Source organism: Chiloscyllium plagiosum, chromosome 2 (genome assembly GCF_004010195.1).
Source record: "Chiloscyllium plagiosum isolate BGI_BamShark_2017 chromosome 2, ASM401019v2, whole genome shotgun sequence".
Classification (NCBI taxonomy): domain Eukaryota; kingdom Metazoa; phylum Chordata; class Chondrichthyes; order Orectolobiformes; family Hemiscylliidae; genus Chiloscyllium; species Chiloscyllium plagiosum.
Genome location: NC_057711.1, coordinates 94069863 through 94093925, shown reverse-complemented (window position 1 = coordinate 94093925; position 24063 = coordinate 94069863). Strand labels below are relative to the sequence as shown.

The window sequence follows — 24063 nt, the reverse complement described above, 5'->3', positions numbered from 1 at the left end:
CCATGGTAGGCTCATTCATAAAGTCAGGAAGTATGGGATACATGGATATTTGGCAGTCTGGGTTCAGAATTGGCTGGCTGACAGAAGGCAAAGAGTGGTTGTAGATGGAAAGTATTCTGCCTGGAGGTCAGTGTTGAGTGAGGTCCCGCAGAGCTCTGTACTTGGGCCTCTGCTCTTTGTAGTATTTATAAATGATGTGGATGAGGAGATTGAGGGGTGGATTAGTAAATCTACAGATGACACAAAGGTTGGAGGTGTCGTCGATAGAATAGAGGGCTACTGCAGGCTGTAGCATGACATAGACAGGATACAGAGCTGGGCTGAGAAATGGCAGATGGAGTTCAACCTGGATAAATGTGAAGAGATGCATTTTGGAAGGTCGAACTCGAATGTTGAATATAGGATTAAAGACAGGATTCTTGGCAGTGTGGAGGAACAGAGGGATCTGGGTGTGCAAGTACATAGATCCCTCAAAGTTGCCACCCAAGTGGATAGGGTTGTTAAGAAAGCTTATGGTGTTTTGACTTTAATTAACAGGGGGTTCGAATTTAAGAGCTGCGAGGTTTTGCTACAGCTCTACAAGTCCCTGGTGAGACTACACTTGGAATATTGTGTCCAGTTCTGGTCACCCTACTATAGGAAAGATACCAATAGTGGGGCGACCAGAACTATACCTATGGAGAGGGTGCAAAGAAGGTTTACCAGGATGCTGCCTGGACTGGAGGGCTTGCCTTATGAAAAAGGGTTTAATATGCTTGGACATTTCTCTCTGGAGAGAAGGAGGAAGAGAGTAGACCTGATCAAGGTATACAAGATAATGAGTGGAATAGATAGAGTCAATAGCCAGAGACTTTTCCCCAGGGCAGGATTGACTGGTACGAGGAATCATAGTTTGAGGATATTAGGAGGAAGGTATAAAGGAGATGTCAGAGGTAGGTTCTTTATGCAGAGAGTTATGAATGCATGAAATGCGTTGCCAGCTGTGGTGGTGGAAGCAGAGTCATTGGGGACATTTAAGTGACTGCTGGACATGCATATGGATAGCAGTGAGTTGAGGGATGTGTAGGTTAAGTTACTATATTTCACATTAGGATTAACCTCGGCACAACATCATAGGCCAAAGGGCCTGTTCTCTGCTATACTTTTCTATGTTCTAGGTCATCCTGTTACAACGCATGTTACATCCTGTGTGTCATCTGTAAATTTACTAATCCACCCCTCAATCTCCTCATCCACATCATTTATAAATACTACGCATTGTGGGCGGCACGGTGGCACAGTGGTTAGCACTGCTGCCTCACAGCGCCAGAGACCCGGGTTCAATTCCCGCCTCAGGCGACTGACTGTGTAGAGTTTGCACGTTCTCCCCGTGTCGGCGTGGGTTTCCTCCGGGTGCTCCGGTTTCCTCCCACAGTCCAAAGATGTGCAGGTTAGGTGAATTGGCCATGATAAATTGTCCGTAGTGTTAGGTAAAGGGTAAATGTAGGGGTATGGGTGGGTTGTGTGTCGGTGTGGACTTGTTGGGCCGAAGGGCCTGTTTCCACACTGTAATCTAATCTAATCTAATCTACGCGAATTTGCTGGTGACACTGTTTCTACAGCATAAACTTTTTAAACGTGTGCTGGCTGTAATGCGATTACAGCGCCAACACTTCAAGCACTGTTTCTAAAGTGTATTTTTTCTGTAATGCGTGGTTGCACAAGAACACAGCCATCACGTCATACAAAAATTGACTGTATTTGTGTCTCATTGTTATCTGCATATGTTTCATTTCTACGCAGTTCCAAAACCCTTCCTCCTTCCCTGAGAAACTAGGGGGTGTCAATTCTCAACATGAAGTCAGAGCAGTGATCAAATTCCTCCAGGTCCTCAGGAAGGTCTGTCTTCACCACAACCTCCCCAGATGGTGCCTGGATACTGTCCTCCTCCATCCTTCAACCACGTGAATGGGCGTCAACACTCACCAGCCTGACCACATCATCATGCTTTCCCTTGGACCAAATTTTTACCATATTGAACCTTCCAGACTTCAGTCTGGAGTGAAGAGATTCTTATGACTGGTGGTCTTCTGCCAGGACACTTTGTGTGCCATGACACATGTTCATCCCTTGTCTCTACATAAGCTGTATCTAATGCCATTTAACTTCAATTCTTAGCACTAACTCACTTTGCACCGATTTGAAGGCTGCCATGCTTAATTGTTTTTTGTAGCACAAGGGAGAGCGGCAGCAAGTTGTCATAAAGTACTGAGCATTCAGGGCATGGATATTTTACTGTACCTCACTGTGCCACATTGATCTCACAGCAGGAGCTAGAAGCACACACATAAACACTGCATGTGATTCAACCAAATGGCCATGTCTGATATCTAAAGTGGACCAGTCCTTAGTGTGATCAACATGGAATACAATCAAAAAGAAAGTGCCCCCCAATGAGTCAAGGGACCTATCTTATGGGCGGCACAGTGGCACAGTGGGGGCGGCACGGTGGCACAGTGGTTAGCACTGCTGCCTCACAGCGCCAGAGACCCGGGTTCAACTCCCGCCTCAGGCAACTGACTTTGTGGAGTTTGCACATTCTCCCTGTGTCTGCGTGGGTTTCCTCCGGGTGCTCCGGTTTCCTCCAACAGTCCAAAGATGTGCAGGTCAGGTGAATTGGCCATGCTAAATTGCCCGCAGTGTTAGGTAAGGGGTAAATGTAGGGGTATGGGTGGGTTGCGCTTCGGCGGGTCGGTGTGGACTTGTTGGGCCGAAGGGCCTGTTTCCACACTGTAATGTAATCTCTGTAAAAAAAAATAAGTCTGGGGGTTAGCCACAGTCAGTAAGGTGCTTGGTTAGATTGCAGTCCAGATGTTCATGTCTTTGGGGACTGAGCCATAGTCAGTACTATAGATCAAGTGCTACTGGCCTGGGGTTACCGGTAGGTCAGTTACATGGTATTGGGAAATCAGTCAGGGCCTCGGCCAATTCTTCCCACAATGAAACAAAGGGAGGGACTAAGTTTGATGGATGTGGATGGAAGAGCATTTCATCGTGATCCAGTAGCAGGAAAGCTGGTGATTTTTCCCCAGTGAGTGACCAGAAATTGCAGAGACCAGAAGTGGTTAATAGTTTGGGAGGATGGAGTGGGTAAGAGTGTTAAATGGGCATGATGTAGGTGACATTGAGTATCGTAATCCATGAACTTCGATATAGTGAGTGTTAGAGTGAGGAATAGCACTGTGAATGTGAGCTAGCAATGAGATGATGGCGGTACTTTGCAGGTTACACACCTTCTTCCTGCACTATTAGGCAGTGTGTTTCACCTGGTTCATCGCACTGAGCCAGGCTGCTATTTCACTTCAGGCTGGCTGGGTCTGGTGGTCTGGCCTCCTTTGCTGGTCAGCAGAATACAGCACTGACCTCATCCCTACCCGCCCATTCGTCAGCACTTTCAGGTCTCTGTCAGCTGGATGAGTAGTTCATTAATCTTTCTGGGTTATTTCCTTAGGGGTGATGATCTGGAACCATAGTGTGAAGGCCAGTTCCTGGATTGCAACTTCTGAATTAATGCACAGCTGGTGTTTAAAGAAGCAGTGTGACCACTGCGGAGATCTGGCTCCTGAGAAAGAATTCCACAAGCCAAGTGCCAAAGAGATGATTAATTAGTGACTGAAGAGAGGATTGCAGAACATCAACATTGACAAAGATGGTATTAATCTTACTCAAAGATATTTCGCCAAAATTGGGAAAGTTCAGCCTATTGTATGGAATTTTCCAGGCTCATCCTGTGCTTTTAAACGCTGATTGGGTAACTTCAATCTCTCAAAGAGTTGAAATTGTGCTATTAAAGTTCATGGATATTTTTGGGTATTTCAGGTTACCTGACCTCCTTCTTTCTGCATTTATCAACCCCATCCATGAGTGCAACTTTGTTCGGTAAAACAGGAAAAGTGCGTTCACAAACTCAATTACATGTATCTGGTGAGAGAACCTGAAAGATTACAATTGCCCAGGATCATTGCAGTACCGTTCTGTCAGACTCCCATTATTCCTTGATATTCTTCTCTACTAATGTTTGCCTGTAAACTACACTCACAAGTGACTTCTTTCCTTTATGTTTCTTATCTCCACAGAAACTTATTATATATGTTGAATTTCATTACTGTACTGATCTCATCCTTTGAGCGACCCTCCTTTTCCTTTCTTTCTGTCTTTCTAAAATGTCAGTCTCCCTTAAATGTTGAAATCCAAGCTTGGATCATATCATACTCATTTATTTTTATTTGTGTTATCAATTCATCCATCTTGTTACAAATGCTGTGGGCATTCAAATAAAGAACTTTATTTCTGTTGCTTTCACATTTTTTCCTGCTTTGGCCTTATTTACTGCTGTCCTCTTATGCTTGTATGTCCTTTGTTTTCCCATCACACACTAGATATCATTATTCATACTGCTACAGTGCATTGTTACCTTGTACTTTCTCTCTAACATTTTACAAGTCATCTTTCATGTGGACCCGCCCTCCTCATCCTGATCTATTAGATTTAAAGCCTTCTTTACAGCCTCAGTTATCAGATTCACCAAGGCAATGGTTCAGGTGAAGACCATCCTTATACTACAGTTCCCTCTTTCCCTCATGCTGAAGCCAGTACCTCATGAATAAAAATCCATTTGACCAACACTAATCTCTAATTTAGCACCCTGCAACCACATGGGATCAATGTGGATTTCACCAGTTTCCTCATTTCCCCTCCCCCCACTTTATCCCAGTGCCAAGTCTCAAACTCAGCACCACCCTTCTGGCCTATCCATCACCTTGCCCATCTATCCGCTCCACCCTCCTTTCTGACCTATCACCTTCTCCCCCACCTTTATCTACCTATCGCATTATCAGCTACCTTCCCCCAACCCACCCCCCTCCCATCTATGTCTCATGCCTCCCCCTGGTCCACATGCCTATTCAAGATGAAGAGCTTATGCCTGAAACATCGTTTCTCCTGCTCCTCGGATGCTGCCTGACTTGCTGTGCTTTTCCAGCACCACACTGTCAACCTGCATTCATTTATACCCCAACTCTCACTCTATTCTCATGCCTGCTGCAAATTCATTTTTCTCCACTATTGTATTCAATACCTCTGTCTTAGAAACCTAAAGTCCAGTAGGCTTTCTAATAGCTCACTTTCCTCCCATCTTCCCGACAATGACATATACAGGATATTCAATCCCTGTAGAGGTCATAAACGTTATCTCTGGAATAATCCATTGACCTGATTCTCTTTTGAACTGTCCCATTTAGTCTATAATGGATTTGCACACGATCAGGAAAAAGAAATCACATCCCAGTGAGACACAGCTGGAGTAAATACATAGTTTGGGGAATTTAGATGCAATATGGGAATTCTGTACAAAGGGGAAGAGGTGTTTTTTGCTTGCTTGTTGGTTCATAGTTAGTAACATTTTTTACAGGATAAATTGAGGCCCAGGATTGGGGCCCAGCACAAAAGAAAGTATATCACAGGAAAACTGTAAGTTCATTAGTTCGTAACAGCTGCTAATTTGACAATTATTTTCTGATTGAAGTTAACAGGAAAATAATTTCAGGTTACAAACTAAAAGACCAGTAGGAAATTGTTAAAAATGAAATTAAGAGCAAAGTAAATAAAATAGAGCTGCAGGGCCAGGCGATATATTGCACCGGCATGATGTCAGAACTGATGAACGCCATTGTGGTTCATCTGCAGCAAATGTTGGTTGCTTGAGGAAGTCTGACTCAGTTGATGAGTTGGAGTTTTGTTTCAAACACTGCGACACATTAGGGAGGGGTAGAGTTACCTGGACATTGGTTCAAGAGGCAGTTGCATTATCTCGAATTTGGTAGATGGTCAGGGAAAGGTGGGTATTACAAGTGATGCAAGTAGAGCAATCCAAAAGATAGTACTGAAGGAGCCTCAGCTCAAGGTCATAAACGGGTTTGGGATTATTGCTCCCTGTGTGGATGAGAGTGGGGTGTATAGGAAGGATGAGCAAACCCTCCATAACATTGTGGTATAGGGAGCCATTCAAGAGGGGGAACAAAAGAGAAATGTAGCTTGAATCGGGGATAGATCAGTAAGGGGAATAGAGACTGTTTTCAATGGCCAGAATTGAGACTTCAAAAGACTGTTGCTTGCCAAGTACCTGGGTTCAGGATATTTCATCTGAGCTGCAGAGAAACCTGAGGGTAAAGATCCAGGCACTGATGGAGAATGAGCAGCTAGGGCCTAAATTGAAAAGCAGATGATAATGGCAATAATCTCCACAAAAGATTAGTGTGACAGAAATGACTTTTAATTCATGGTACATTTGCACCAGTAATGAGGAAAGAAGGACCTGTTCTGTTGGAACGGGCTCCACTTGAATCATGCTGGGATCAGAATCCTGAGAAATTGCATAACTGGAGCTGTGGATAGGGCTTTAAACTAAAGACTGTTGGTGGTAGTGGGGGAGTCTGGAGTGTGTGGTGTCAATTGCATTGAAAAGGTTAAAGGGGCAGAGGGTTCAACAGTGATTATTAAAGTTTCCAGAACAAGTAATAGGACAGAGTGTGGAAACGCTCAGGAATATAACTTCAGACACAGCAGATAAAGGACAACTATGAGAAAGGGGACAATCAATAGAGGAGTGAAGGTGTGTGCTGAAATGCATTTAGTATATGAAACAAGGCTAATGAGCTTGTAGCACTGATTGAAATCAGTGTATAATGTTGTGAGTATCACAGAGACATGGCTTGGGAGGTTTGGGAACTATGTATCCAAGGATATGCATCCCATCAAAAGGACAGGTAGAAGGGCTGGGATCGTCTTGTTATAAGAAATTAAATCAAATTAAAATCAAGAAGTGACATATTCAGGTGTAGGATGTGTGGGTAGAATTGAGGAATCCAAAGATAAATAGAGCCTGATGGGAATGTCCATACTGGCCTCCTAGCGGTAGTCAGCGTGTGGGGAAGAAAATAAAACAGGAAATAGAAAAATCATGTAAGAAGGGCACTATTATAATAATCATAGGGACTTCAATATGCTGGTGGACTGGGAAAATCAGGTTGGTAGCAGATCCCAAGGTAAGGAATTCATGGAATGTCTACAAGATGGTTTTTTTTGGAGCAGCTTCTGGTAAAAGCCAGGAGAGAAAGGACAATTCTGGATTTGGTGATGAGGGAGCTTAAAGTCCAGAAACCTTAGGATGCAGTGACCACAATATAATAACATTTACCCTGTAATTTGAGAGGGAGAAGCTGGAATCAGATGTAACAGTAATATATTTGAATGAAGGTGACTACAAAAACACAAGGGAGAAGTTGGCCAGAGTTGATTGGAAGACAATGGAGCAGCAAAATTCCTGGAGGTACTTTGGAAGGCACATCGGAAATTCAACCCAAGGAAGAAGAAGCATATTAAGATGAGGATGAGGCAACCATGGTTGTCAAGGCAAGCATAAAAGCAAAAGAAGAAGCATACATTGTGGTGAACATAAATGGGAAACCAGAGGATTGGGAAGCCTTTAAAAACTGACACAGGATGACTGAAAAAGCAATAAGGGGGGAGGAAAAAAAAAGAATAGGCTAAGCTAACTAGGAATATAAAAGATTTCAAGAGTTTTGTTTGATATAAAAAAACGTAAGACAGAGGCAAGTGTGGACGTTTGACCACTGGAAAATCAAGCTGGAGGAATAGTAATGGGGACAAAGAAATCACATAGAAACTGAATGGGTATTTTGCATCAGTCTTCATGTTGGAAGATACCAGTAGCTTACGAGAAATTCAAGAAAGTCAAGCGATAGAGATGAGTGTAGTGACCATTATTAAGGAGAAGGTGCTGGGGAAGCTGAAAGGTCTGAAGATGGATCAATCATCCGAGCCAGAAAAACTACACCCAAGAGTTCTGAAGGAGATAGCTGAGGATTTTGTGCAGACATTGGTGATCATCTTTTAGGAATCACTGGAGTCAGGGAAGTTCCCAAGGGACCACAAAATGTCAAAGAAGCAAGGGAGGAAGAAGACAGGAAATTATAGGCTGCTCGGCCTGCCCTTTATCATTGCTAAAATTTTAGAGTTCATTTTTCAGAATGAGACTGGAAGAGCATTGTAAAATAGGGCTGACTCAGCATCAACAAGGGGAGATTAGATTAGATTAGATTCCCTACAGTGTGGAAACAGGCCCTTCGGCCCAACAAGTCCACACCGACCCGCCGAAGAGCAAACCACCCAGACCCATTCCCCTACATTTACGCCTGACTAATGCACCTAATACTATGCGTAATTTATCATGGCCAATTCACCTGACCTGCACATCTTTGGAAGCACCCGGAGGAAATCCACGCAGACACAGGGAGAATGTGCAAATTCCGCAGACAGTTATCCGAGTTGGGAATTGAACCTGGGTCCCTGGTGCTGTGAGGCAGCAGTGCCAACCACTGAGCCACTGTGCAGCCCTGAATCATGCCTAACAAATCTGTCAGAAGTTTTTGAGCAGGTAATGAGCAAGTTAGACAAAGGAGAGTCAGAAGACATTGATCTATTTGGATTTCCAGCAGACAATGTGGCTGCACAGGAAGCTGCTAATTAAGATAAGAGCCTATTACCATAGAGGTAAGGTACTGGCATGGAATTGGCTGACTGGCAGAGGCAGAGAGTGAGGATAAGATTCTTTTTCAGGTGGCACTGGTAACTATTGGAGTTGTTGGGACCACAGATAATCACGTTATACATTAACAATCTGGACGAAGCGACTGAGGGCATTGTTGCTAAATTTACAGATTACACATAGATAGGTGGAGGAACAAGTAGTGATGATGAAGCAGGAAGGCTACAGAAAGGCTTGGACAAGCTAGGAGAGTGACCAAAGAAGTAGTAGGTGGAATACAACACAGGAATTTGTGATGTTTTGCACTTTGGTAGGAAGAATAGAGAAGTAGACTATTTTCTAAATGGGAAAAGGCTGTGGAAATCTGAAGGACAAACAGACTTGTGAGTTCAGAATTGTCCTAAGGTTAACATGCAGGCTCTGCTAGAAGTTAGGAAGGCAAATGCAACATTATCATTCATTTCAAGAGGGCTAGATTACAAGAACAGAGATGCACTGCGAAGACTGCATAGGGCTCTGGTCAGACCACATTTGGAGTATTGTGTGCAGTTTCAAGCCCCATATTAAAAGAAGAATGTGCGAGCCTTGGAGGGTGTCCAGAGGAAGTTTACAAGAATGATCCCGGGAGTGAAAGACTTGTCATATGACGAGTGGTTGACAACTCTGGGTCTGTACTGGGTGCTTAGAAGGATGAGGGGATCTCAAAAAAACCCTGACAAAATACTGACAGGGGGATGAGGGTAAAGCAGTTGATGTGGTAAACATGGATTTCAGTAAGGCGTTTGATAAGGCTATTGCACAAAATGCGGAAACATGGGATTGAGGGTGATTTAGCAGTTTGGATCAGAAATTGGCTAGCTGAAAGAAAGAGGGTGGTGGTTGATGGGAAATGTTCATCCTGGAGTTCAGTTACTAGTGGTCTAACGCAAGGATCTGTTTTGGGTATACTGCTGTTTGTCATTTTTATAAATGACCAATATGAGGGCGCAGAACGATGGGTTAGTAAATTTGCGGATGACACTTAGGTTAGTGGAGTTGTGGATAGTGCTGAAGGATGTTGCAAGTTACAGAGGGTCATAGGTAAGCTGCAGAGCTGGGCTGAGAGGTGGCAAATGGAGTTTAATGTGGAAAAGTGTGAGGTGATTCACTTTGGAAGCAGTAACAGGAATGCAGAGTACTGGGCTAATGGTAAGATTCTTGGTAGTGTAGATGAGCAGAGAGATCTTGGTGTCCATGTATAGAGATCCTTGAAGGTTGCTACCCAGGTTGATAGGGTTGTTAAGAAGGCATATGATGTGTTAGCTTTTACTGGTAGAGAGATTCAGTTTCAGAGCCACAAGGTCATGCTGGTGTGGCCGCACTTGGAATATTGCAGACAGTTCTGGTCACTGCACTATAGGAAGGATGTGGAAGCTTGGGAGATGGTTCAGAGGAGATTTACTAGGATATTGGCCATTACGGAGGGAAGGTCTTATGGAGAAAGGCTGAGGGACTTGAAGCTGTTTTAGTTACAGACAAGAAGGTTGAGAAGTGACTTAATTGAGACATGTAAGATAATCAGAGGGTTAATTAGGGTGGGCAGTGAGAGCTTTTTTGCTTGGATAGTGATGGCTAACACAAGAGGACATAGCTTTAAATTGAGGGGTGATAGATATTGGACAGATGTCAGAAGTAGTTTCTTTAATCAGAGAGTAGTAAGGGCATGAAATGTCCTAAATGCAACAGTAGTAGACTTGCCAACTTTAAGGGCATTTAAATGGTCATTGGACAGACATATGGATGAAAATGGAATAGTCTAAGATATATAGGCTTTAGAATGATTCCACAGGTTGGCGCAACATCGAGGGCCAAAGGACTTGTACTGGGTTGTGATTTTCTGTGAAAGATTTTGTGAAAGGCCAGGATAGAGAGAATGTAGAGAAAATGTTTCCACAAGTAGCACATCCTCAGAGTGAAGAACCCTTTAGAATCGGAGAACCGGTGTGGACTTGTTGGGCCAAAGGGCCTGTTTCCATACTGTAGGGAATCTAATCTAAAATAAAACTGAGATGAAGAATTTCTTCAGCCAGACAATGGGGTTTTTCTGTGGGTGTTTCAGAGAGCTGTGGTGGCCAAGCCATTGAGCGTATTTAAGGTTCAACAGGTGATCAAGGGTTATGGAAAGGAGGCTGGAGAACGAGGTTGAGAAACATATCAGCTATGATCGAAGGGTGGAGCAGACTCGATAAGCCAAAAGGCCAAATTCTGCTCCTATACCTCACGTTACGGTCTTCTTATCATAAGCTCATTACTTTTGATATTCACTTGTGAGACATAGGTGTTGCTGACTGGGCCAGCATTTATTACCCATCCCTGTTTGCCTTTGAGAAGGTGGTGTTCAACTGCCTTCTTGAATTTTAGGAGTACATGGGCTGCAGGTAGACCATTTAAGGACGAGGTTCCAGGATTTAAACCTGTTGATATTGAAGGAAAAGCAATGTGTGGGCACCGTGGTGGCTCAGTGGTTAGCATGACAGCCTAAAATCACTAGAGAGCTAGTTTTGATTATAGCCTCAAGAGACTGTGTGAAGTTTGCACATTCTTCCTGTGTCTGCGTGGGTTTCCTCCGGGTGCTCCAGTTTCCTCCCACAGTCCAAAGATATGCAGGTTGGTGGATTGGCCATGCTAAATTCCACATAGTGTCCAGGGATGTGCAAGCTAGGTGAATTAACCACTGAAATGCAGGGTTGCGGGGTTGGGTAGGGGGGGGGGGGGGGGGGGGGGGGGGGGGGGGGGGGGATTGTGTGGAATATTCTTCAGAGGATTGGTGTGGACCTATTGGGCTGAATGGCCTGCTTTTACACTGTAGGAATTCTATGATATTTCTAAGTCAGGATGGTGAGTGGCCTGGAGGGGAACTTGCAAGGGATCGATCTTCCCATGTATCTGCTGCCTTGCCCTTCTAAATGGAGGGGGCTGTGGTTTGGAAGTTGCTGGCATAGCAATTTGGTAAATTTCTGCAGTGCATCTTGTAAATGATACACAATGCTACTTTGAGGGATGTGGTGGACAGAGTGAGGGTGTGGTGCCAATCAAGCAGGCTGCTTGTACTGGATGGTGTCAAGCTTCTTGAGTGTTGGAGATGCACCCAACTAGGCAAGTGGAAAGTGTTCTGAAAACAGAAATTGCTGGAAAAACTCAGCAAGTCTGGCAGTATCTGTGGCGAGAAATCAGAGTCAATGTTTTGGGTCCAGTGACCCTTCTTTAGAACTGATGGTAACTAGGAAAAAGTTAATATTCATCATAGAATCCCTACAGAATGGAAGTGTGCCATTCAGCCATTATCAAGTCCATACTGACCCTTTAAAGTGCATGACACCCAGATGCACTTATCCCTGCAACCCTGCATCTCCTTGCCTGCACACCTCTCGACACTATGGGTAATTTAGCATGGCCATTCCACCTAACCAGCCCATCCTTCAGCACTGGGAGGAAACTGCAGCACCTGTAGGAAACATATGCAGACATGAAGAGAATGTGTAAACTCCACATAGCCACCCAAGAGTTGAAGGCTGTGCAGTTGAGCTTTTCTGGGGCAGTGCAGCATGCCTGAGACAGAGCTGCTGACCAGGGAACACAATAGTTTGTTGAAGCGGCAGGCAACTGGAAGATTGGATTCTTTTTTATGGACAAAACGTCACACCACATTGTGAGCAGCAGAGTAGACTAGATTGAGTGAAGTGCAATTCGAGGGGAAGATGCTGTGGCGCTGTGGGGGATGTGCTGGGAGTCAAGGAGGAGTGGACCAGGGTGTCCCAGAAGGAACAATCCCTAAGGAAAGTTGACAAGGGAGAAGAGGAGAATATTACACACAGATTCCTTTGTAATTGTAATCATCTGCCCATTTACTTTCTTCCTATTCAATATCCATGGCCCCAACCACACCTTTCAGGTGAAACGGCTCTTTACTTGGACTTCACTAATCCCAAACTATTGTATTTGCTGCTCACAATATGGTGTCCAATACATCGGGGAAACGGAGCACAGACTGGGTGACCGCTTTGCAGAACACCCAAATTCTTTCTGCAAAAAAGACCTAAAGCTTCCAGTTGCCTGCCTCTTTAATACTGTGTTCCCTGGCCAATATCTCTGTTTCAAGCTTGATGCAATACTCCAGTGAATCTCAGCGTAGGCTGGAAGAACATTTTCCTCTTGCGAACTGTGCAGCATTCTGGACTTAATGTTGCAATTTTAGGGCTTCAGGCTATTTCTTACCCCAATCCCACACACCAGGTCTTGTCATCACATGGCTGTTATCACACACAACCTATTGTCAGCTACTAAAAGCCCCCATGAGCAGCTATTCATTCCCCCAGACTGATCTTTAACCACTTCTTTGTCTGTCCAACTGTTTTTCTCTCTCTCTGAACACTATTTGCACCTATCATTAACTCTCTGCCCTTGCCCCACCCCAATTCTGCATAAATATCAACCTTTTCTTAAATACCTTCAGTTCTGAAGAGGAGTCACTGGACCCGAAACTTTAACTCTGATTTCTTTCGACAAATGCTGCCAAGCCTGTCTGCGTTTTTCCAGCAATTTCTGCTTTTTCTTGTTTCTGATTTCCAGCATCCATAGTTCTTTCACTTTTTTTGGAGAGCATTCTATCACAGTCTTGACTTGTGCCTTGTAAATTTTGGACAGGCTGTGGGGAGTTGCTGCAAGATACTAAGCCTCTGACTTGCTCTTCTAACCAAAGTAGTTACATGGTTTTTCCAGTGAATTTGTTGTTATAACATGTCCACTAATCAAAATTACCAGTGTAATTGTAATACACAGTATTATAATAATGTCTTTCTACAGCAGCAGACTAAATGCCATTTATCCATCTGAGAACTATTTATAGAGCGAGTACGATTCCATTGCATAGACTTGGATAAGTATCAATTATCTTTTTTGAGCTGCAGATAACTGAAACACAATGGAAAGTAAAACAGATGTTACTTGTTACTGTATCTACAACATTCAGTGCTGCAGACTGCAATAAGTCTGCAAAAAAGACTGACGTATGGTCTTTGGAAACCACCTTGCTTCACAAAGAAATATTGTTTATAGACATATTATTATATTGAATTATGGAGAAAGTACAGCAGTGGTATGTTGGTGTTTATGTTTCTTAGGAACCTCCTTTGCTCTTTTCTCCAATGTGTTTATTCAGTAATGCTGAAACACTATTCATTTCAATTACTTGGAGCAATTAGATTCTCTACAGTGTGGAAACAGGCCCTTCGGCCCAACAAGTCCACACCAACCCTCTGAGGAGAAACCCACCCAGACCCATTTCCCTCTGACTAATGCACCTAACACTATGGGCAATTTAGCATGGCTAATTCACCTGACCTGCACATCTTTGGACTGTGGAAGGAAACCCACAGGAAACCCACGCAGACACGGGGAGAACATGCAAACTCCACACAGACAGTCGCCCAAGGCTGGAATCGACCTGGGATCTTGGTGTTGTGGGGCCGCAGTGCTAACCACTGAGCCACCGTGTCGCCCAATTATCTGCCCTATAGAATTATAAAATCTGTAAACCATTCTAATACATTTATGAATTGCATCACATCCTTTTCATAATTATCATGATCACCACCTTGTGGCCCTTCCACTCTACCTTGTCTTGAACAAACTTCCCAAGCTGTTCACTAGCAATTAATAGGCAAAACTTCTCAGTTAAGGCTTATCTTTGCCAACTTATTTGTGCCTTCTCCAGTGCCTGTCACATCCTTCTTTATAATATCAAATCCAGAACTGTTCATGCTGTTCTAAAATGTGCCTAACCAAGGTCCAAGACAAGTTTAACAGACCTTTTCTTTCATTTGCAATTCTGTCCCTCTATTAATTTTTTTCTTTTTAAAAGTTCTACTACAAGTTTTTTTTTGCACAGTTGTAAATGGTCTTATTAGCCTGTCACTAGCTTTAGAGAACTGACTATCTGTAACCTTAGCCCCTTTTCCTTTTAGGTTTACAAATAAACTCTTATTTTTCAATGATCATATATCCCAGTTAATCTTACTGCCAAATTCTCTTGTCAAGAGGAAGAAGAAGGCTTATGTTAGGATGAGCCATGAAGGCTCAGTAAGGGCACCTGAGAGTTACAAGTTAGCCAGGAAAGACCAAAAGAAAGAGTTAACAAGAGCCAGGATGGAACTTGAGAAGTCATTGGCAGATAGGATCAAAGAAAACCCAGGTATATCAGGAATAAAAGAATGATTAGAGGAAGATCCAATCAAGGATAGTAGTGCAAAGTTGTGCCTGGAGTCAGAGGAGATAGGGGAAGCACTAAATGTATATTTTTCATCAGTATTCACACTGGAAAAAGACAATGTTGTAGAGAAGAATACTGAGATACAGGTTGCTAGACTATTTGGGATTGAAGTTTACAAGGAGGAGGTGTTAGCAATTCTGAAAAGTGTGAAAATAGATAAGGTAGGCTATTGCACAAAATATGGAGGATTGAAGGTGATTTAGTGGTTTGGTTCAGAAATTGGCTAGCTGAAAGAAGACAGAGGGTGGTGGTTGATGGGAAATGTTCATCCTGGAGCTCTGTTACTAGTGGTGTACTGCAAGGATCTGTTTTGAGGGCACTGCTGTTTGCCATTTTTATAGATGACCTAGATGAAGGTGTAGAAGGATATGTTAGTAAATTTGCGGATGACACCAAGGTTGGTACAGTTGTGGATAGTGCTGAAGGATGTTGTAAGTTACAGTGGGACGTAGATGAGCTGCAGAGCTGGGCTGAGAGGTGGGAAATGGAGTTTAATGAGGAAAAGTGTGAGGTGATTCACTTTGGAAGGAGCAACAGGAATAAAGAATACCGGGTTAATAGTAAGATTCTTGGTAGCTTAGATGATCAGAGAGATTTCAGTGTCCATGTACGTAGATCCCCAAAAGTTGCCACCTAGGTTGATTGGGTTGTTTAGAAGTCTTACGATTTGCTAGCTTTTATTGGTAGAGGGAATGAGTTTCGGAGCCACAAGATCATGCTGCAGCTTTTCAAAAGTCTGGTGCGGCTGCACTTCGAGCATTGCGTTCAGTTCTGGTCGCCACATTATAGGAAGGATGTGGAAGCTTTGGAAAGGGTGCAGAGAAGATTTACTAGGATGTTGCCTGGTATGGAGGGAAGGTCTTATGAGGAAAGACTGAGGGACTTCAGGCTGTTTTCATTAGAGAAAAGGAGGTTGAGAGGTGACTTAATTGAAACATACAAGATAATCAGAGGGTTAGATAGGGTGGACAGTGAGAGGAGAAAGTGAGCACTGCAGATGCTGGAGATCAGAGCTGAAAATGTGTTGCTGGAAAAGCGCAGCAGGTCAGGCAGCATCCAAGGAACAGGAGAATCGACGTTTCGGGCATAAGCCCTTCTTCAGGAAAGTGGACAGTGAGAGCCTTTTTCCTTGGATGGTGATAGCTAGCATGAGAGGACATAGCTTTAAATTGAGGGGTGATAGATATAAGACATATGTCAGAGGTAGTTTCTTTACTCAGAGTAGTAGGAGTGTGGAATGCACTGCCAGCACCAGTAGTAGACTCAAGGGCATTTAAATGGTCATTGGATAAACATATGAATGAAAATGGAATAGTGTAGGACAGATAGGCTTCAGATTAGTTTCACAGGTTGGTGCAACATAGAGGGTAGAAGGGTTTATCCTGCGCTGTAATGTCCTATGTTCTATGTACTTCCAATTCCAGAGATAAAATGGTTAACCACAGTACTTTTTATTATTTCATTGGACATATGAATATCACTGGCTGGTATTTATTGCTAATCCTTAACAATCTTTGAGGAGCTGTCACATTAAAGCATTGCAGCCCACTGCTGTAGGTACACCTACAATAATTTTAGCAAAATTCAAGATTTTGACCCAGCAACATTGAAGGTGCAGTGATATACTTCCAAGTTAGGATAATGAACAATTTGAAGGAGAACTTGGAGGTGGTAGTATTCCCATGTCTCTGCTGTCCTTGTTCTTTCCAATGGTAGTGGCTACATATTGGAATGTACAGTCTAAGTAGCCTTGGCGAATTTCTGCAGTGCACCTTGTCAATGGTACATTCTGCTGCTCCTGATTGTTTGTGGTGGAGGAAGTGACTGGCACTACATCCACAAAAAATTAAGTGTGTTCCTTTGTGTTGGATGCGGGTGCACTCATCCAGGCAAGTGGGAAGTATTCCATCACACTCCTGAATTGTGCCTGTGTAGATAGTGCACTGGCTTTTAGGAGTCAGAATTCACTGCAGAATTCCTAGCCTCTGACCTGTTCTTGTAGCCACTGATTGTGCGGTGAGTCAATTCAGTTTTTGGTTGATGATAACCCCTAGAATGTTAATGGTCGAGATTTAGTGGTAGTGATGCATTGAATGTCAGAGATGCTGGTTAGATTTCTTTTTGATGATCATCACTGATTGGCACTTGTATCGTAGACAAGGAGGAGGCTGGAAGAACACACCACTCCAGGCAGCTTCAGAAGGTGGAGAAGTTAACATTTCGGGTCTAACCCTTCTTCAGGACTGGAGGTGGGGTGAAGGGAGCTGCAGATAAAGTTGGGGGGGGGAGAGTTTTTAGTGATGAGATGGTGATTGGTGAACACAGGTCGAGGGTACATCCTGATCGATCAATGGGAAGAATGAATCCAGTAGGTGGCTTGTTAATTAGCACTTATCAGTCTAAACATGTTAACAGGTCGTGTTGCATTTGGACATGGACTGCATCAGTATCTGAGGAGTTGGGAATGGTGCGGAATATTGTGCAATCATTAGCAAACATTCCCCATAATCATTTTTGAAACAGTGGGAGATGAATGGTACAAGGATATGAAGAACTTCCTCAGAGATGTCCTGGAGCGGACATGTTCTGCACCTCATATTTGAAGAAGTTCTTCATATCCTTAGCCCAACCATCTTTCACTGCTTCATCATTTCCCTTCATCATAAGACCAGAGGCGGGGATGTTCGTTGATGATTGCACAATGTTCTGCACTATTCCTAACTCCTTAGTTACTGAAGGAGTTCATGGCCAAATGCAACGAGACCTGTTTAACAGGTTAAGACTGATATGTGTCAATTAATAATTGTACTACATAAGTGCCAGGCAATGATGATAAACAAAAAGAACTCTAACCAGCACCTTGATATTCAGTGCATCACTATCGTTTCAACAACAACAATTATTTTCCTTTTGTACTAGATATGATTCCAACCAGTGGAGAGTTTGCCCTTGATTCTCAGTGACCCTAGTTTTGCTAGATCTTCTTCACAGAATCCCTACAGTGTGGAAACAGGTTATTTGGCCCAACAAGTCCACACCGACCCTCCCAAGAATAACCCACCCAGACCCATTCCCCTACCCATTACTCCACATTTACCCCTGACTAATGCATCTAACCTACACATCCCTGAACAATATTTAGCATGGCCAATTCACCTAACCTGCACATCGTTTGGATTGTGGAAGGAAACCGGAGCACCCGGAGGAAACCCACGCAGACATGGAGAGAATGTGCAAACTCCATGCAGACACTCACCCAAGGCTGGAATCAAACCCGGATCCCTGGCACTGTGAGGCAGTAGAGCTAACCACTGAGCCACTGTGCTGGCCCAGCCACTGAGCCATCATGTCACACTCAGTTAAATGTGGCCTTGATGTCAAGGGCAGTCATTCTCCCTTCACTTCTCGAATTCAGTTCTTGTCTCTATATTTGCACCAAGGTTGTAACAAGTTCAGGAGTCATCATTTCACATCTTTTATCTTAATTATCCAGAATCCACACTCTCTGTAACCAGCTTGTTATCAACTGAGCTACTCTGACTCCGTGCTCTGCCTTTTGTCTTCGGTCCACTAAACAGTACCTTCCTGAAGGCATTTTGAAAGTCTGTGCATGTTTCAGGCATTGCAAAACCTTGGCTAACTCTTATTTATTCTTTGATAAAGTTACAACAAGATTGGTCGGGCAAGACATTTCCATTTGATATCCACATTTATCATTATTAATGAGTAGTTTCAACATACTTTTCCATGTTATTGGTGAATAAAGATTGTGCATTTATCATACCAGCAACATGACACTAACTGATCTACAGTACCTGTTAGGAGTGCATTCAACAAAGCAGTCTAAATATCTGGTCAGTAGGTTGATTATCTATTTTAGGAATCGGCTTCTAAGTCAGTTGACTAACTAAAAATCCTCCTTTACCCTACACCAACAAGTTACGAATGTGGTATTTATTATTTCCACACTGCCTGATCTGATCAACCTGCAAAATTAACAAGTGGTAGCTCTGAAAAACTGGATAAAGACCGTGCTCTCTGAGTGATTGTACCCAGTGCCTATACTGGATTCATTTTCAAAATGTGCTGTTCCTCAAATACCAAGTGGTTAAGGGAAGAGGCAAAATCTTGGTAGATGGACTATAATGTGGGAAATGTGAAGTTTTGCACAATGGCAGGAAGAATAGAGGAGCAGATAATTAAATGGAGAAAAAATGCAGAAGGTTGTGGACCAGAGGGAGTTTTAAAATCCTTGCCCATGAATCACAAAATGCTAGCATCTTAGTTCAAAGGATAACAGGGAAGGAAAATCAAATGTTGGCCTTCATTTCAAAGGAAATAGAGTACAAAAGTAGGAAGGTTTTGCTAAAGCTATACAAGGTATTAGAAATCCCACAGCTGGAATATGGCCCTTTTATCTAAGGAAAGATATCCTGGCATTGGGAGTACTTCAGAGAAGGTTTATTGATGGACACCAGATCGGAAGAGTATGTCTTTAGAGGAAACTTTGAGTAGGTTGGAATATAGAAAAATGAAATGTGATCTTAGTAAAACATATAAGATTCTTCAGGGACTTGATGGGGCAGATGTGGAAAGGGTTTTTCCCCCTTGTCAGAGAGTGTAGGGCCAGAGGGCATAATCTCAAAATAAGGGATTGCACATTTAAGGCAGAGCTGGTGAGGAATTTCTTCTGAGGATCGTGAATCTGTGGAACTCTTTGGCACAGAGCACTGCAGAGGCTGCGATGAAGTATTTTCAGCTCAAAGATAGGCAGATTTTCAACCAGTCAGGCAATTCAGGATTGTGGAGAAAAGACAAGAAAGTGGGGTTGAGGATTATTAGGTCAACTATGATCTTATTCAATGGTGGAGCAGACTTGGTGGGCTGAATGGCCGACTTCTTATCAAAGCTCACACATAAGTTGTCTTGTTTGATTTTTAGCATATATGTACATGTTATATCTTTTCAATGTCAGGTTTGAAAGTTTAATAAAAGCTTACCAGGGACAATGGTGATCCATTTTCCGAACACAGTGCCCACACCGACTGCAATGGTGAGATCGCTTTGGTCTCATCTTGTTACATTTATTACATATTTCCCAGAGTTGTCTTTCTGGAAACAAAAAGATATTACTTTATTTTTCAAATCCTAATGATTGATTATAGAAATTACCACTTCCTCAAAGTAACATCCTTAAGGAGATGAAATACTTAACCAATAGGAGGACATTTCATTTCCATTCAATGACAATGTATTACCACATTCAAACTTTGGGAAGGGACCTCAGGCAATATATTGTAATCAGCCTAAGTCTGAAACAATCTCAAGACTTTAACAAAAGTGCTGGACTGTGGTTCAACTGGGCCACAGAGCATTGGCTCTCATTAGGCATGCTTCCACAAATCCTTTTACCAAAATCAAAGACTGTTATAGCGTAAGAGACCATTTGACCCCACTTGTCTGTACTGGCTCTTAAAGCAGCTGTACTTTGCCCATAGCTGTGCATTTTATTTTATGAGATTAAACTCTCACATTAAAACAAATTCTGCTTTTCTATTCTTTCGGCCCACAGAGAGGAAATAGAATTCTGGAACTTGCTCTTTCAAAAGACTGTACATTTTCAATTGAAATTTAAAAGGTTGAGAGCAATTGATTTTTGGTTGACAAGAGTATGGAGGGTTATGGTACATAGAATGATGCATAGAGTGGAAAGAAATCTGATGGAGAATGGTGGAGTTGTGGCAACATCACTACACCAGTAATCTGGAGAGCCATGCTCTGGGGGCATGGATTCAAATTCACCATTAAGACATTGGTGTAGTTTACATTCTAGGAAGGAAGAATATAATAATGCTTTGCTTCACAGCCAATAAATAATGGCAAACACAGCGTACAACATTGTCTTCAGTATTGATCAGAACCTGAGAAATAAGCAGATACGGTCTCTTTTAATATATTGTCTGAAGTAGTGAACCATCAGTACAGTAAGTTCAATCGACCTACATCTCTGATCAATGTCAGGAGTGAAAATTGTAAAGTGAAGTTTTATGCATTTTCTATTCTCTATATCTGAAAGGCTTGACCTAACAAAGACTTCACCACAGACTGCAGAAGAATGCTCTTTCCTACATTTATTTATGTATATATATCAAAGAAACTATTAATTTGGGAGCAAAAATGATCGCTTCGAACATATTTACATCCAAGTGGATTTTGCCTAGCCTTAAGTCCATTTGATCTTTCAGACTTGCTCTTTTCAAACTTCTTTGCAGGAGGTAACCCTGTAGATATTAATACATTCATGGGTACCCTGTGACACAACATTTGCAAAGAAGTGCAAATAAAAAATTATGTATTCATATATAGCAACAGAAATATGATACTTGTAAATCAAAAGCACAGAAATAATATCTGATTTGTAATCATTTTGGAAACTAATATTATTATAAGGAAAAAGAATGGGATGAAATGAAAGCACGAAATAAGTTAAAAATAATGTTAATAATTTTGAAACAACATTTTCAATCCAGAAGCATCACATACAAACATCGAGATTAGGAAATTCATGACTTATAATCATAGACTCATAGAGATGTACATAGAAACAAACCCTTCGGTCTAACTCATCCAGGGCAACCAGATATCCTAAAACCAATCTGGTCCCATTTGCCAGCATCTGCCCCATATTCCTCTCAAGTCTTCCTATTCATGTACCCATCGAGATGCCTTTTAAATATTGTTATTGTACCAGCCTCCACCAGCTCCTCTGACAGCTCTTTCCATACACGCACCACCTTCTGTATGAAAACGTTGCCCTTTACGTCCCTTTTAAATCTTTCCTCTCTCACCTTAAACCTATGCTCTCTAGTTTTGGACTCCTCTATTCTGGCTATTGACTCTATCCATGCCCTTCAAAATTTTATAAACCTCCATAAGGTCTTCCCTTAACCAGGAAAATGAGCCCCAGTCTAATCAACCTCTCCCGATAACTCAAATCCTCCAACCCTGGCAATATCCTTGTAAATCTTTTCTGAACCCTTTCAAGTTTAACAGCATCTTTCCTATATCAGGAGGACCAGATTGAATGCAGTATTCCAAAAGTGGCACAATAAATGTCCTGTAGAGCCGCAACATGACCACTTATTTTAAAAAGTTTAAAACTTGGCATAAAATATCTCAGCCCATACTTTTTGACTCTTGGGCCCTGCCATAATGCCGATAGAATTACGAAATGATTATCAATACAAAAAAAAACAGAATTTAATCAAGAACAAATGTATTTCCAATTCTTGAGTTTTGGCATTCAACATGCAATTTAAAACTAGTTTCTTTCAGATCTCGCATAAAAAGCATCATACCCACAGAAACACTCTCCATGCTCCCTTTGTGCCACCTTAGACAGCCACCCAGTTTAGATCCTCCATACCAATCTATTCCCTTCTGCCCACTCCTATAGTCCATTATTTTTATATTTAGTAGTCCACTGCTATTTTTCTTTGACTTTCTCTTTCTATCTCTTTCTTATTACTCCTCTCAGCAAAGTGTGTGAGTTGAACTTTTATGGGTCAGTGCATTGAGTATAGGATTTGGGAGGTCATATTGTGGCTGTATAAGAAATTAGTTGGCCACTTTTGAAATACTGCATTTAATTCTGGTCTCCCAAGGATGTTGTAAAACTTGAATGTGTTCAGAAAAGATTTACAAGGATGTGGCCAGATTTGGAGGGTTTGAGCTAAACGAAGAGGCTGAATAGGCTGGGGTGATTTTCCCTGGAGCATCGGAGGCTGAGGGGTGAACTTATAGAGGTTTATGAAATCATGAAGGGCATTTAAATGGTAACTATGCGAGATCTTTTCCCCAGGGTTGAGGAGTCCAAAGCTAGAGGGCATAACTTTATGGTGAGAGGGGAAAGATTTAATGGGGACCTAAGGGCAACTTTTTCACATGAAGGGAGGTGCATGCATGGAATGAGCTGCCAGAGGAAGAGGTGGATGATGGTACAATTTCAACATTTAAAAGCCATCTGGACGGGTAAATGAGGAGGAAGGGTTTTGAGGGAAATGAGCTAAATGCTAGCAAATGGGCCTAGATTTATTTATTTTTCTGGTCGGCATGCATGAGTTGGGCCATGCTGTACAGCTCTATGACCATGGGAAACTGGTTAGCAAGGTTAGGTCTCATGGAATGCAGGGAGAACTAGCCATCTGGATACAGAACTGGCTCAAAGGTAAAAGACAGAGAGTGATGATAGAGGGTTGTTTTTCAGACTGGAGGCCTGTGACCAGTGGGATGCCACAAGGATCGGTGCTGTGTCCACTCCTTTACATCATCATTTATACAAATGATTTAGACGTATAGTTAGTTAAGCGGTATAGTTAGTAAGTTTGGACATGACACCAAAATTTGGAAGTGTAGTGGACAGCGAAGAAGGTTACCTCAGATTTCAATAGGATCTTGATCAGATGGGCCAATGAGCTGAGAAATGTCAAATGGAGTTTAATTTAGATGAATACAAGGTGCTGCATTTTGGGAAAGCAAATCCTAACAGGATTTATATATTTAATGGTAAGCTCATTGGGAGTGTTGCTGAACAAAGAGACCTTGGAGAGCAGGTTTATAGCTCCAGAGTATTGAGTACAGGAGTCAGGAGGTCATGTTGTGGCTGTACAGGATATTGGTTAGGCCACTTTTGGAATATTGCATGGGCGGCACGGTGACACAGTGGTTAGCACTACTGCCTCACAGAACCGGAGACCCGGGTTCAATTCCCACCTCAGGTGATTTTGCACGTTCTCCCTGTGTCTGCGTGAGCTCCCTCCGGGAGCTCCAGTTTCCTCCCACAGTCCAAAGATGTGCAGGTCAGGTGAATTGGCCATGCTAAATTGCCCGTAGTGTTAGGTAAGGGGTAAATGTAGGGGTATGGGTGGGTTGCGCTTCGGCGGGTCGGTGTGGACTTGTTGGGCCGAAGGGCCTGTTTTCACACTGTAATGTAATCTAATCTAATCAATTCTGGTCTCCTTCTCATTGGAAGGATGTTGTCAAACTTGAAAGCATTCAGAAAAGACTTACAAGGATGTTGCCAGGGTTGGAGGATTTGAGCTGTCAGAAGAGGTTGAATAAGCTGGGGTTGTTTTCCCTGGAGCGTCGGAGG

At 42.6% G+C, this 24063-nt stretch overlaps 1 protein-coding gene across 5 annotated transcripts in view; it reads right to left on the bottom strand.

Annotated features, from left to right (window-relative positions):
• The window catches only part of zdhhc21 (zinc finger DHHC-type palmitoyltransferase 21), a 152326-nt gene that overhangs the window by 26367 nt on the left and 101896 nt on the right, over positions 1-24063 (bottom strand). For all 5 annotated transcript variants that reach the window (XM_043714371.1, XM_043714363.1, XM_043714352.1 and 2 more), the window contains one exon: positions 19913-20024. In XM_043714371.1, coding sequence (XP_043570306.1) covers positions 19913-20024 — 112 coding nt within the window. The remainder of the gene's footprint in view (positions 1-19912; positions 20025-24063) is intronic.